This window comes from Dromiciops gliroides, chromosome 2 (genome assembly GCF_019393635.1).
Source record: "Dromiciops gliroides isolate mDroGli1 chromosome 2, mDroGli1.pri, whole genome shotgun sequence".
NCBI lineage: Eukaryota > Metazoa > Chordata > Mammalia > Microbiotheria > Microbiotheriidae > Dromiciops > Dromiciops gliroides.
Genome location: NC_057862.1, coordinates 236,724,461 through 236,738,331, shown reverse-complemented (window position 1 = coordinate 236,738,331; position 13,871 = coordinate 236,724,461). Strand labels below are relative to the sequence as shown.

The 13,871-nt window shown below is 38.5% G+C and overlaps 1 protein-coding gene across 1 annotated transcript in view; it reads left to right on the top strand.

Annotated features, from left to right (window-relative positions):
- YLPM1 (YLP motif containing 1) overlaps positions 1 to 13,871 on the top strand; it is a 58,853-nt gene that overhangs the window by 19,818 nt on the left and 25,164 nt on the right. The window contains 16 exon segments of the mRNA XM_043989732.1: positions 2,439 to 2,769; positions 2,771 to 2,872; positions 2,874 to 2,996; positions 2,998 to 3,031; positions 3,034 to 3,081; positions 3,084 to 3,176; positions 3,179 to 3,248; positions 3,250 to 3,838; positions 3,840 to 3,894; positions 3,897 to 4,659; positions 7,406 to 7,411; positions 11,829 to 11,952; positions 12,516 to 12,683; positions 12,685 to 12,759; positions 12,761 to 12,815; positions 12,818 to 12,898. Of these exon segments, the coding sequence (XP_043845667.1) occupies positions 2,439 to 2,769; positions 2,771 to 2,872; positions 2,874 to 2,996; positions 2,998 to 3,031; positions 3,034 to 3,081; positions 3,084 to 3,176; positions 3,179 to 3,248; positions 3,250 to 3,838; positions 3,840 to 3,894; positions 3,897 to 4,659; positions 7,406 to 7,411; positions 11,829 to 11,952; positions 12,516 to 12,683; positions 12,685 to 12,759; positions 12,761 to 12,815; positions 12,818 to 12,898 (2,717 nt within the window).

Below are 13,871 nucleotides of genomic sequence, written 5' to 3'. Positions count from 1 at the left end.
TATATAATATATATATATGCATATATATTATATATACATACATAATAACATTAAACATATTTCTGCATTAGTCATGTTATAAGAGAAAAATCAGAGCAATGGGGAAAAACCTCAAAATAGAAAAAAAACAACAGCACCAAAAAACAAAAGAAATAGTATGGTTCATTCAGCATCTATACTCCGCAGTTCCTTTTTTTTTTTTTCTTGGATTTGGAGATCCTCTTTCATCACAAGTTCCCTGGAACTCTTCTGTGCCATTGCATTGGTGAGAAGAATATAGTCCATGACAGTAGATCAACACTCAATGTTGATGATACTGTGTACAATGTTTTCTGGTTTCTGCTCATCTCACTCATCATCAGCTCACTCAAGACCCTCCAGGTTTCTCTGAACTCCTCCTGCTCATCATTTCTTACAGCACAATAGTATTCCATTGTATTCATATACCACAACTTGTCCAGCCATTCCCCAATTGATGGGCACCCCCTCAACTTCCAATTCCTTGCCACCACAAAAAGAGCAGCTATAAATATTTTTGTACATGTGGGTCCCTTTCCCCTTTCCCCTTTCCATGATTTCTTTGGGAAAAAGACCCAAAAGTGGTATTGCTGGGTCAAAGGGTATGCACAGCTTTATCGCCCTTTGGGCATAATTCCAAATTGCTCTCCAGAATGGTTGGATCAGTTCACAGCTCCACCAACAATGGATTAGTGTTCCAATTTTCCCACAGCTTCTCCAACATTTATTATTTTCCTTTTTGTCATTTTAGCCAATCTGATAGGTGTCAGGTGGTACCTCAGAGTTGTTTTTATTTGCATCTCTCTAATCATTAGAGATTTAGAGCATTTTTTCATATGGGAATAGATAGCTTTGGCTTCTTCATCAGAAAACTGCCTGTTCATATCCTTTGACCATTTCTCAATTGGGGAATGACTTGGGTTCTTATAAATTTGATTTAGTTCCCTATATATTTTAGAGATGAGGCCTTTATCAGAATTACTGGCCTCAAAAATGTTTCCCAGCTTTCTGCTTCCCTTCTAATTTTGGATGCATTGCTTCTGTTTGTACAAAATTTAATTTAATGTAATCAAAATCATCATTTTGCATTTTATAATATACTCTATCTCTAGTTTGCAAAAACTGTTTTTCCTTTCCAAGATCTGATAGGTAGACTATTCCTTTCTCTCCTGAATTTTCCCTATGGTATCACCTCTTATGTCTAAATCATGATATCCATTTTGACCTTATTTTAGTATAAGGTGATGATTTTGGTCTCTGCCTAATTTCTGCCATATTATCTTCCAGTTTTCCCAGCAGTTTTTGTCAAATACTGAGTCCCTATCCCAGAAGTTGGAGTCTTTGGGTTTATCAAACACTACATTACTAGTGTCATTTACTACTGCATTTCCTGAGCCTAGCCTATTCCATTGATCTACCACCCTATTTTTTAGCCAGTACCAGATAGTTAGATCCTACTTTTGTAAAATTCTGACCATGTGGAATTGTGCTTGGGACAAATGTGCTTGAAATTTTACCAAAAAGATTCTGCTTTAAGGAAAGAGCCAATCTATTATAAGTCTTGAAACAAAGTAACATTTTCTTTCCTGTCAGTGTAATATAACCAACTGAAATATTATCTATCCTTTTCATTGTCCCTTTTTCTGAAAGTTCTAAACTACATATATGAAAGAAATGACTCCAAAGCTATCTCCTAAACCTTTTTTGAAATAACATCCCAAGGGGGCAGCTAGGTGGCGCAGTGGATAAAGCGCGAGCCTTGGATTCAGGAGGACCTGAGTTCAGATGCGGCCCTCAGACACTTGACACTTACAGCTGTGTGACCCTGGGCAAGTCACTTAACCCTCATTGCCTTGCCCCACCCCAAAAGAATATCCCACATAAAACCTAAATGCTAACTATTGAATTTTAATTTTTAAGAATTAATAAATAATGTATCATATTACTAAAAGTATGAAAATTTATCCAACTTTTAATTCCCATTTGTTTCAGTATTAACTTAAAAGATGTGGCTTAAAAGAAAGGACTTTTGCTGCCATTGTATAAATTCTGTTCTCTAAACTTTTACTTTTTAGTTAACATGCTTTTTGTAAGCCTAAATTTCAATATTATTTAGTTATTTGTATGTATAACAATAATATTATTTTCTAGAAAATTGGGTGATAGACAGGATTTTAAAAATCTATCCTAAGACCTATTTAATATTTTTGTTCTAGAGTTTCTGTGGCCGTAGGTTGCTGACCTTTGCTCTAGAGTACTAGTTCCAAGGTGGAAGATAGTGCATTAACTTCATTGGATCTATTCATAAAAGAAACATTTATGGTCTTAAAACACTCATAAGATAAATATCTTAAACATGTAGGATTTTTTTCTACCATATTGATTTAGGTTCCTTAAAATGTTTCTTACTTTATTTATAGGTTTGATGGTCCTCAAGGAAGATTTGATGTACCAGGGGCAAGATGTGAAGGGCCGATACCTAAAGGACCTCGTTTTGAAGGACATCGTTCAGATGGGCCGAGACCCAAAAATGAAGGGCACCACTCAGTTCGTGTCTCTAAAAGCAAATGGGGGACGATTCCCCGGGGGCCAGCGTCTCAGTTTTATATTTCTTCAAATACTTCTCAGGGCCCTCGACAGAGTGGACCACAGTGGAGAGGTTCTAAACCACCTTATGGGCAGCAGCAACAGCAACATCCACCCAAATCACAAGCAGAATCTCATCTAGGAAACAAGGAATCTTTAACAGACCCCAGGCAGTGGCCAACAAAAGAACTATAGAATGTTCACAACTCCATTTTCTCTTACTGCAGATTCGAAAGATTCTAAGTCATTTCAGTCTAATGAGAAACTAAAAAGATACTCAACATGATGTCCCCCATACTGAAGTTCAAGCAGGACCTAATGATCCTTCAAACTGGAGCCAGAATTCTCAAAATATGGAGAAACAAATAGACAAAGCTGGTCAACCTGTTACCGACACAATGCCAGAAACCCTTTGCAAACAAATCTTCATCATTCAATCAACTTTTTCCTCACGAACAGGAGGAGTGGGATGGAGAGGAGCAGCCCAATACCATCATTAACTGCAAATAATGATTTAAATATCTGTAGGTGTTGGTATTCCCAATTAGAAAATAACCAGGACAAAGGTTTACCTAGCTAGATAACAGAGATCATAGACCTGAAGGCAATAGAGGTAGCAGTTCATCTTATAGAGGTAGGGACAAGGAAGAATGAAGACATGCGGGATAAGGGCCTGACAAACAGAGGGAGAGGACAAATAATCAGTCAGGGCCCTGGAATGGGCAAACCAGAAGACATTAGAGAGAAAGTGATAGGCAGAAGAGAAGAGAGTCGAGAGAAGATGGGCAGGCGAGAAGGCAGTCGAGAAAGAGTGATGGGAAGACGATCAGGCAGCCGAGATAGAGGGTTAGGGAGGCTGGGAAGTGGTAGGGAGAAAATGCCAGGTGGTCAGACAGACATCCAGGATAGGGGGAGGGCTGGCAGCCGGGAAAGGGGACCTCCCCGGAGGGCCAATAGTCAAGAGAGAGGACCTCCTAGAAGGGCTGGAAGCCGGGAGAGAGGACTCCCACTTCACAGGGCTGGGAGCAGAGAGAGGGGACCACTTCGACGTCCTGGAAGTCGGGAAAGGGGGCTAGGCAGACCAGAATTTGCTCGGGATAAAGGTATACCCAGACTAGAACCTGGTAATGTAGATAAATCGGTTAGGCTTGGAGATGGGGAAAAAATACCCCCCTTATCATCGAGATGAAGCTCTAGGGCTCCCTGGAATCACGGAGAGGATAGAGGGCATGAAGGACTTTCCATTGGATGGTAGAAAATGTCCCTCCTTTAGAACGGGAAAGGAACTTGATGATGGGACAGGGAGAGATACTGGAGAGAATGTGAACCAGATTATCAAGATGATGTAGATCCATACAAGAGAGAGGACAGATTTTCACTGCAACCATCCCGGTCCCATGATGTTGATCGGCGAGGACCTTGGTGGGATGATTGGGATAGAGATCGGGAAATGGATCGGGACTTCAGGGATATGGACAGGGACATGGACAGGGACCGGGACAGGGACCGGGACCGAGACCGTATGGGAAGACCTATGGATATGTATGATCGAGAATTGGATAGAGAATGGGAACGAGATTACATGAGACCAATGGATGACCAAGAATCACAATTTCATGAACGTGATATTCCTCCCCTTCCACCTTTGCCACCTCTGCCTCCTCTTCCACCTTTGGATAGATACCGTGATGACAGGTGGAGGGATGAAAGAGATAGAGATCACATGTATGATCGGGACCTTCGTGACAGGGGGGAATTAAGAATTCGAGAATATCCTGAGAGAGGAGAAACATGGCGGGAAAAACGAGATTACCTTCCTGAGCGAATGGACTGGGAGAGAGAACGATTGTCAGACAGATGGTACCCATCTGATGTAGACAGACATTCCCCTATGGGGGATCATATGCCACCTATTCCTCCTTCACACCATTCTTCTGAAATGTTGGGAGCAGAAGGAAACTTAGACTCTGATCAGGCCCTTGGAGGGGTAATGGTCCTTAGTCAAAGGCAGCATGAAATAATTTTGAAAGCTGCACAGGAACTGAAAATGCTGCGGTAAGTTAACTACTGAAGATAATTTCTTGAGTAAAAAAAGTATTTAAATTGTTCTGCAGAATGGTCTGATATGCTTTGTTGGAATCAACTTCTTAGTTTTTTTTTCAAGGAATTTTAATTTGGTGTTTGGTACTAGCGTTTTGTATGGAAGATTAAAATTCTTTCTATGATGTATATTCCCAGGTAGTGGTTTGGTGGGACTTTACTGGAATGAAATGATGTTTTCATAGGAATACTGGCATTTGACCAGAACGTATTTAGTGATTGTCTATTTACTTTTTTTTTTGAATTATAAAAGTATTTTATTATTTTTTAGTTATATGTAGAGATAGTTTTCAACATTTGTTTTATAAGATTTCTAGTTTCAAATTGTTCTCCCTCCTTCCCACCTCCCTCCCCCCCCCCCTCCCAAGACAGCAAGTAATCTGATATAGGTTTATATATGTACAATAACATTAAATATATTTCTGCATTAGTCATTATAAGAGAAGAAAAAGAGCAAAAAGGAGAAAACTCAAAAAAGAAAAAAACAGCACCAAAAACAAAAGAAATAGTATGGTTCAATCTGCATTCCATATTCCACAATTTGTTTTTTTTTTCCTGGTTTGGAGAGTCTTTTCCATCATGAGTCTTTTGGAACTATCTTGTACATTCTGTTGCTGAGAAGAATCTAGTCTATCACAGTTGATCAACACACAATATTGTTGATTCTGGTACAATGTTCTCTGGTTCTGCTTTTATCTCACTCAACATCAGTTCATGCAAGTCCTTCCAGGTTTCTCTGAAAATCCGCCTGCTCATCATTTCTTACAGCACAATAGAATTCCATTACATTTATATACCACAACTTGTTCAGCCATTCCCCATTGATGGGCAGCCCCTTAATTTCCAATTTCTGCCCACCACAAAAAGAGCACCTATAAATATTTTTGTACATGTGGGTCCTTTTCCCTTTTTATGATCTCTTTGGGGAAAAGACCCCAATAGTGATATTGCTGCGGTCAAAGGGTATGCATGGCTTTATAGCCCTTTGGGGCATAATTCCAAATTGCTCTCCAGAATGGTTGGATCAGTTCACAGCTCCAACAACAATGCATTAGTGTTCCAATTTTTCCGCAGCTTCTCCAACATTTATTATTTTCCTTTTTTGTTATATTAGCCAATCTGATAGGTGTCAGGTGGTACCTCAGAGTTGTTTTATTTGCATTTCTCTAATCAGTAGTAATTTAGAGCATTTTTTAATATGGCAATAGATAACTTTGATTTCTTCATCAGAAACTGCCTGTTCATATCCTTTGACCATTTCTCAATTGGGGAATGACTTGGATTCTTATAAATTTGATTTAATTCTGATATATTTTAGAAAATGAGGCCTTTATCAGAAGTACTGTTATAAAATTGTTTCCCCAGCTTTCTGCCTCCCTTCTATTTTTGGAGGCATTGTCTCCTGGTTTGTTACAAAAACTTTTTAATTAATATAATCAAAACCATCCATTTTGCATTTCATAATATTCTCTCTCTCTTGTTTGGTCATAAACTATTCTCCTTTCTAGAGATCTGAAAGGTAGACTATTCCTTCCTCTCCTAATTTAGCTATGGTATCACCTTTTATATCTAAATCATGTTGTCTGTTTACTTCTGACCATAATCTCTCTGTGCCTCTCCGCCATTTTCGATAGTTACCACCCATAGTTTAGGCTCTTTACCTCTTTCTTGTCTGTTGTGGTTTTTGTTTTGTTTTTCTTTTTTGGGGCAGTGAGGGTTAAGTGACTTGCCCAGGGTCACACAGCTAGTAAGTGTCAAGTGTCTGAGGCCAGTTTGAACCCAGGTCCTCCTGAATCCAGAGCTAGTGCTTTATCTACTGCACCACCTAGCTGCCCCCTAGTCTGTTGTAATAAGCCTTCTGATGTTGTATTTCCTGCTTCTGATTCTCTGCCTTCTAATCGGTGGATCTCATGTTACCTAAATAATCTTCCTAAGATACAGATTAAGATGGATCGTTTCACTCCTTTGTTCCAAAAATTTTTATCCACTGCACCTACTTAGCTGCCCTTTTTACATAGTCTTTTTTTTTTTTTTTCCCTTTTTTTGGTTGAGACAGTTGGGGTTTTAAGTGACTTGCCCCAGGGTCACACAGCTAGTAAGTGTTAAGTGTTGAGGCCAGATTTGAACTCAGGTCCTCCTGACTCCAGGGCCGGTACTCTATCCACTGCACACCTAGCTGCCCCGTTCCAAAAATTTTTAATGTTTTTTTGGTGACTACTTAATAAAAATATGGATTTTCAGCTAGTTCTGAACTACTTGCCCTTTCCTGCCCTTCAAGCTCTAGGACAAGAAAATAATATTAATGTGACAGTGCATTTGGGCATACGATCCTTCATACTTTAAAATATTGCCCTTTTTTGCCATCATTGCATTTTTCACATTCTAATTTGTCATAGGACATTTTTGTGCCTGCTCCTTCTTCCCCACCACCAACAGAATTATAAGCTAAGGGATGAGGACTGTAATTTTTCATCTTGTATCCCAACATCTAGGAAAATGCCTTTCATGAATCTTTGAACTGATCCATGTGAATTATAAGTATGTGACATAAAATTAAAAATTGAAAATGTGTACTGTTTTTTCTAGATCTCTTGCCAGCAAATTGACAGTGTTTTTGTATATTTGACTTTTCAATGCTCAGATTTCTTTGAGTCATGCCTTTTTATGTTTCCTACTGAATAATTTATTCTCCTCTTTCTAGGGAACAGTTCTTTTATATTGGATATGAGAGAATCAGTGCTTACTGGTCTTTTTCATAATTTTGAAATGCTCTATCAATCTTTTTTTTTTTTTGGGTAGGGCAGTGAGGGTTAAGTGACTTGCCCAGGGTCACACAGCTAGTAAGTGTTAAGTGTCTGAGGCCGAATTTGAACTCAGGTCCTCCTGAATCCAGGGCCTGTGCTTTATCCACTGCACCACCTAGCTGCCCCTGCTCTATCAATCTTAACAAGTTTCTCATAGTTAAATGCTTAGGATTCTTTGATTTCCTTCTTGTGGAAATTTCAATCTTAACCATAACTGGGAGTGGCCCCCTTTATTTGAGGTTATTAATATTTTTTATATAATGAAATACTTTACAGAGTGGGAATGGGGAATAGAATCCAAATATTTTGACTCCCAGTCTAGTAGTATAAGTACTGTAATGTACACCATGAAAACATTTGTCCCTGATTATGGAATAGGAACTTAGAAGTCATGGCAGCTCATCCAGTCTTTAGTAATTCTTCAGAAACTTTTGATTAGATTCTGGGATAGTCCTTTATACAACATCCAATCCATAATGCAGTCAACAATTATTAGCGCCCTACTATGTGATGAGTACTGTACTAAGTGCAGGGGATACAATTAATGAAAAGAAAGACAGTCCCTGCCCTCAAGGAGCTTACAACAGTCCCTAGATATTGCTGGTCCAAGCTACCAGTTATACATTATATCAGTTAAGGATGTAACTGATGTTCTAAGGTGAGAGAGTAATATTGATATGATAATACAAAGCCACAGTAGGCAAAACGAAGAGCCTCACTGCCCATCTGGAATGATGGCTAGAGAAATATGTTATAGACACCATGAGTCTGAGAAAGTAATTTTATAGACTCTATGAACCTATTTTCCTAGAAGAAAGACTGGTTCTTTTTTTCTTCAGAACTCTTGGAAAGTGGGAGGAAAGGAATATGTGCTGTAGAACACTGATAATATATTCTTATTTACTGTGCTCTCTTTAACCCTAACCAAGTTTCATTTTTTAGAAATGTGGATTTTTTTGTTAATCACTATTAAAATTTTCCCCAGTATCTCTTCCCTTCCCAGAACACCACCTCATATAAACAATATTTTTAAGGAGGAAAAAAAGAAAAAGAAAAGGAAAAAAAAATCAGCAAAACTGATCAGTACATTGCAAAAATCTGAAAGTATGTGAAATGTATCCCATTGGCGGACATCCGGCTTTTGAAGTAGAGTAGGGGGAAAAGGTGTCTTTTCATATCTCTTTGGAAACATACTTTTTCTTTGTAATTTTGTGGCATTCACTTTCTTTTGTTGTGCTTGTTCTTTCTTTTGATGTTATATTGTGTACATTGTTTTCTTGCCTCTGCTTAACTCCATCCTACATCAATTCATGTAGATTTTCTATGCTTCTCTGTAGTCATCATATTTGTATTTCTCCTTTTTTTTAAAATTAACTTTTATTATTTTTTTTTTAGTGAGGCAATTGGCATTAAGTTACTTGCCCAGGGTCACACAGCTAGTAAGTGTTAAGTGTCTGAGGCCTAATTTGAACTCAGGTACTCCTGACTCCAGGGCGGTGCTCTATCCACTGTGCCATCTAGCTGACCCAAGAAAACATTTCTAATCACAATAGTGTATTGATAACTTGGTACTGAAGGTATTTGAGAAAAGGGGCAAGAGAACATTAAACTGCTGACATTAAGTTTTATAAGTTGATTTAATTTTATTTCTTGTTTTTGGTGAGGCAGTTGGGGCAATGAGGGTTAGTGACTTGCCCAGGGTCACACAGCTAGTAAGTGTCAAGTGTCTGAGGCTGGATTTGAACCCAGGTCCTCCTGATCCAGGGCCGGTGCTCTATCCACTTGTGCCACCTACGTGCCCCTGTCATTTCTTACAGGACAGTAATATTCCATTTCATTTGCATATTGCAGGGGTTTGGTTTTTTTTAATCATTCCCCAGTTGACAGACACATAGTTTCCAGTTTTTGTTTTTGTTTTTTCCCAGTTTTTTTTGTTATCACAAAAAAATGCTTGCTATAAATATTTGGGTATATGTGAGGACTTTTGTTTGGGCCCCTTTGGGGTATATCGTAGCAGTGGAATCTCTAGGTCAAAGAGTAGACATTTTAGTCCCTTTGTAAAAATACTGAAGTGCTTTCAAAAATGGGATGTACTGATTCACCAGCTACACCAACAATGTACCAATGTGTCTGTTTCTGAAACCATTCCCATCTTTCATCATCTTTGCACTTTTCAAGATGTGAGGTGAAACATAGGGTTGTTTTGATTTACATTTCTTTTATTATGAATGGCTTGGATCCTTCTTACATATGATTGCTGGTACTCACAACTCCTCTTTTGAGAACTATTTGTTTCTATTATTGGCCACTTAGCTTTTGGGGGGTGGCTGTTTAAAGTTCTTTTTGTTGTTTCCTTTTTTTTTTTTTCTCATTTTGTTTTTTAACGAGGCAGTGAGGGTTAAGTGACTTGCCCAGGGTCTCACAGCTAGTAAGTGTTAAGTGTCTGAGGCCGATTTGAACTCAGGTCCTCCGGAATCTAGGGTCGGTGCTCTATCCACTGCACCACCTAGCTGCCCCCTTGTTTCATTTTTTAATGAATATTTTTCACTCATTGCTAAATATATCATGCTGGCTTTTTTATCCTTCCTTAAAGGTAGTGTTACCTTTAATTTACCGGAAAATTTCTTTTTCTCTGAATTAGTATAGAGGAATGGATAGAAAAGGAATTTATCGCCTAATTTCATCTCAGTTCTTTGTAACTCGAGCTATTTTTTATCTCATCAAAACACAGAAATACTGTATAAGAAATAATCATAATACAAGGAAACATTATACTGCTTTTGTGGAAAGTGAGCACAACACTGATATATATTAAAAGAAGTATTGGTAGAAGGCCCAAAAGTCATTTCCACTTATTGTAAACTAGACTCCAGTTGGGGGCACTATATTTGTAAAAGTATTTAGAGAGGGGCAGCTAGGTGGTGCGGTGGATAAGCACCGGCCTGGATTGAGTTAGTTACCTGGTGTTCAAATCCGGCCTTAGACACTTCGACACGGTACTAGCTGTGTGACCCTGGGCAAGTCACTTACCCCTCATTGCCCCACAAAAAAACTAAAATAAAATTATATACAGAGAGAGGGAAACTGGAGAGGGGTTTAAAGAAAATCAAATGGATAGAAAAGGCTTCTGTCAGGAAAGCTATATAAAATACTTTTTTTTTTTTTTTTGGTGAGTCAATTGGGGTTAAGTGACTTGCCCCAGGGTCACACAGCTAGTAATTGTTAAGTGTCTGAGGCTGGGGTTGAACTGAGGTCCTCCTGAACCAGGGCCGGTGCTCTATCACTGCGCCATCTAGCTCCCCCTAAAATACTTTTTTATGGGATAAAACTAATTCATTTTTAATCTTGGGCACAAAGATAAACAAGAAGAAATGGGTTAGAACAGAAAGATAACACTTGATATCAGCTGATAAAACACTGAAATGTATAGATTTTTTTTCTTTGAATAGAATGTTATTTTCCAAAATATATGTTAAAAAACAAATTTTGATATCAGTTTTTTTAAAAATTTGTGTGCCAACTTCTCTTCCTCCCTCCCTTCCACCCCCCACCCACAAGAAATCAAGCAATTCAAAATAAGGTTATTCATGAGTAGTCATGGAAAACATTCCCACATTAGCTAGGGTATGTGGGAGAAAACAGTCAAAAACCAAACGTCAGATTAAGAAATTGTCAAAAACAAAAAAAAGTTTTAAAATTGTTTATCATCTGTTTTCCGATACTATCAGTTTCTTCTCTGTAGATGTATTGCAATTATTCATAAATCCTCGGGGTTATATTGGATCACTGCTTGCTGAAAATAACCACATGCTTCCCAGCTGTTCATCTTACACTATTGCTGTTATTTTGTATACCGTGAAATGTATATAGATTGTAGAATCTCTGTTCTAATGATCCTTTTGTTTTTTTGTGGGGCAAAGGGGGTTAAGTGACTTGCCCAGGGTCTCACAGCTAGTAAGCGTCAAGTGTCTGAGGTCAGATTTAAACTCAGGTCTTCCTGAATCCAGGGCTGGGGGTTGGGGGGGGGCAAGGGGGGCGGGGTGGTGCTTTATCCACTGCACCCACCTACCTGACACCTCTAATGATACTTTAAAAAGAAAAGAGCTGTTGTTTTTCAGTGGTTTTGCCATTGACCTACTGTGAGGCAGAAATCACCATTTGTGAAGTCTTTTGTGTTGGGGTATTCTGATTTTTTTTTTTCCTGTGGGAATATAGGGAGTGTTGTAAATTTTCTCCTAGAGCATCAGTCAAATATGTGTACTTTACAAAAGGAATAAGACAGGGCATGACCATTTCTGACAATGTACCTGCAGAGAACAGTAAAGAACAGCTCAGAAACTCAAAGATTTTTGCTGTTGAGCCACAAGCGCCTGACCTCCCTCCGCCTCCGCCTGAGCCGCCAAGACTGCCGGCTACATCGGCACGGCCGCCTGGAATCTTTCAGGTAAGAAGTAAGATGGTATTTTCATGGTTGTAAGCTTAACAAAAAAGAGGCAAAACCATGAAGTAGGTAGGATCCTGTCTGTTTTTCTTTCATTTCTTGATCTCTTTACTCAGTATAAACGAAAGAGTAACACAGTTTGTGATATCATAGTAATTCATGATTGCTCGCTCAGTGAAGCAGTATTCCACAGTCTGGCAATAAACCTCGACTTAATTATTCTGTTGCAGACGACACTGTAAGATGCGGGGCATAGTAGGGGAGAAGATAGAAAGTTCGCTAAGATATGTGTTACCAAAATATATTTTTTGATAGATTTTATGACAAAACTTAAGGCTTCTGTGGTCTGGGAATATTAAAGTACTCCCAGGACTAATTCTCCTGGGAGAAGTGTTAGAAGAGAAGCAGCGGGTGCAGCGGCATTTGCTTGGCTTTATGCCCATGCCATAAATTTACAAACAGGGCTAAGCTTACCTATCACAGGCATTTATGCTGTTGTAACAACCCAAGTATCTTTAAGTATGGGAGCAATTGTATACTTAGTAAATCTTTTACTCTTTGTAAAGCCTCCAGGATCCTACAGGCCACCTCCTCCTATGGGTAAACACCCCTTCCAGGGATGAGGCAGCTCTACTCCATCAGCAAGACCATCTATTCCTATAACAAGGCCACCTATCCCAATCCCACCTCCCCCTGTGGTAAAGCCACAACGTGCTGCTATGGAACAAGAACGTTTGGGATGAAGATTCTTTCCATGGACTCTGGGATACAAATGAAGATAAAGGATTAAATTCAGATTATACCTCAGAAAACAGGTCCACCATCTGTTGCAGTGAAAGCACCACCTATTCATCCTTCTATTCCCCCTCAAGCCCATTTCCTGTGGTTATGCAGTCAAGGTCTAAACCCCCTCCAGTGCAGCAGACAGTGGATTATGGCCATGGCCGAGGTAAATAACAATGATTGACTTCTGTCCTTAGTATTAGATAATGAGGAATCTCAATAAAGGTTTGCCATGCATGTTGTATGGTTTCATACAACTTCTATAACCTAATCATATTCTTGCAATATATTTAGCTGTTTCCTTGTGTTAAAGTGTGAACCAAACACTTGGGAGTAGTTTAAAATTCAGACATTTGATTCCTATTTTTACTGTTTTTCTTTATATTTAATTTTTTTTTCAATCACATGTAAACAAAAAATTTTAATGCTTGTTTTTTAGAATTTTGAGTTCCAAATTCTCTTCTCCCCTTTTGCCACTTTCCCCCCTTCTCTACTCCCTCCTCTATGAGAAGACAAGCAGTTTGATATAGATAAAGATTATACATGTGCAGACATACAAAACATTTCCATATTAGCAGTGCTGCAAAGAAAATGCAGACAGAAAACTCTAAGAATAATAAAGAAAGTAAAAAACACCTGCTGCAGTCTGCATCAGCTGAGAATAGCTAAGTTATTCACAGTTGATCATAGTACAATAGTGTTACTGTGTACAATGTTCTCCTGGTTCTGATCATTTCACTTTGCATCAGTTCATGTAAGTCTTCCCAGGTTTTTCTGAAAGCTTTCCTGCTCATTATTTCTTATGGTATTATAGTATTCCATCACAATCATATACCACAACTTATTTAGTCATTCTGTAGTTGATGGTCATCCCCTCATATGACTATACATAGCCTTAATTTCTTCTTTCTGAAAACTGCCTGTTAATATCCTTTGACCATTTATCAATTGGGACTGACTCATTCATATAAGTTTGACTCGATTCTCTATATATTTGAGAATAAGACCTTTATCAGAGAAACTTGGTAGAAAAATTTTCACTAGTTTCCTGCTTTCCTTCTAATCTTGGCTGCAGTGGTTTTATTTGTGCAATGCCTTTTATTTTAAGCTTTAGTCCCTTTTAGGTTTTAAAAAAATTA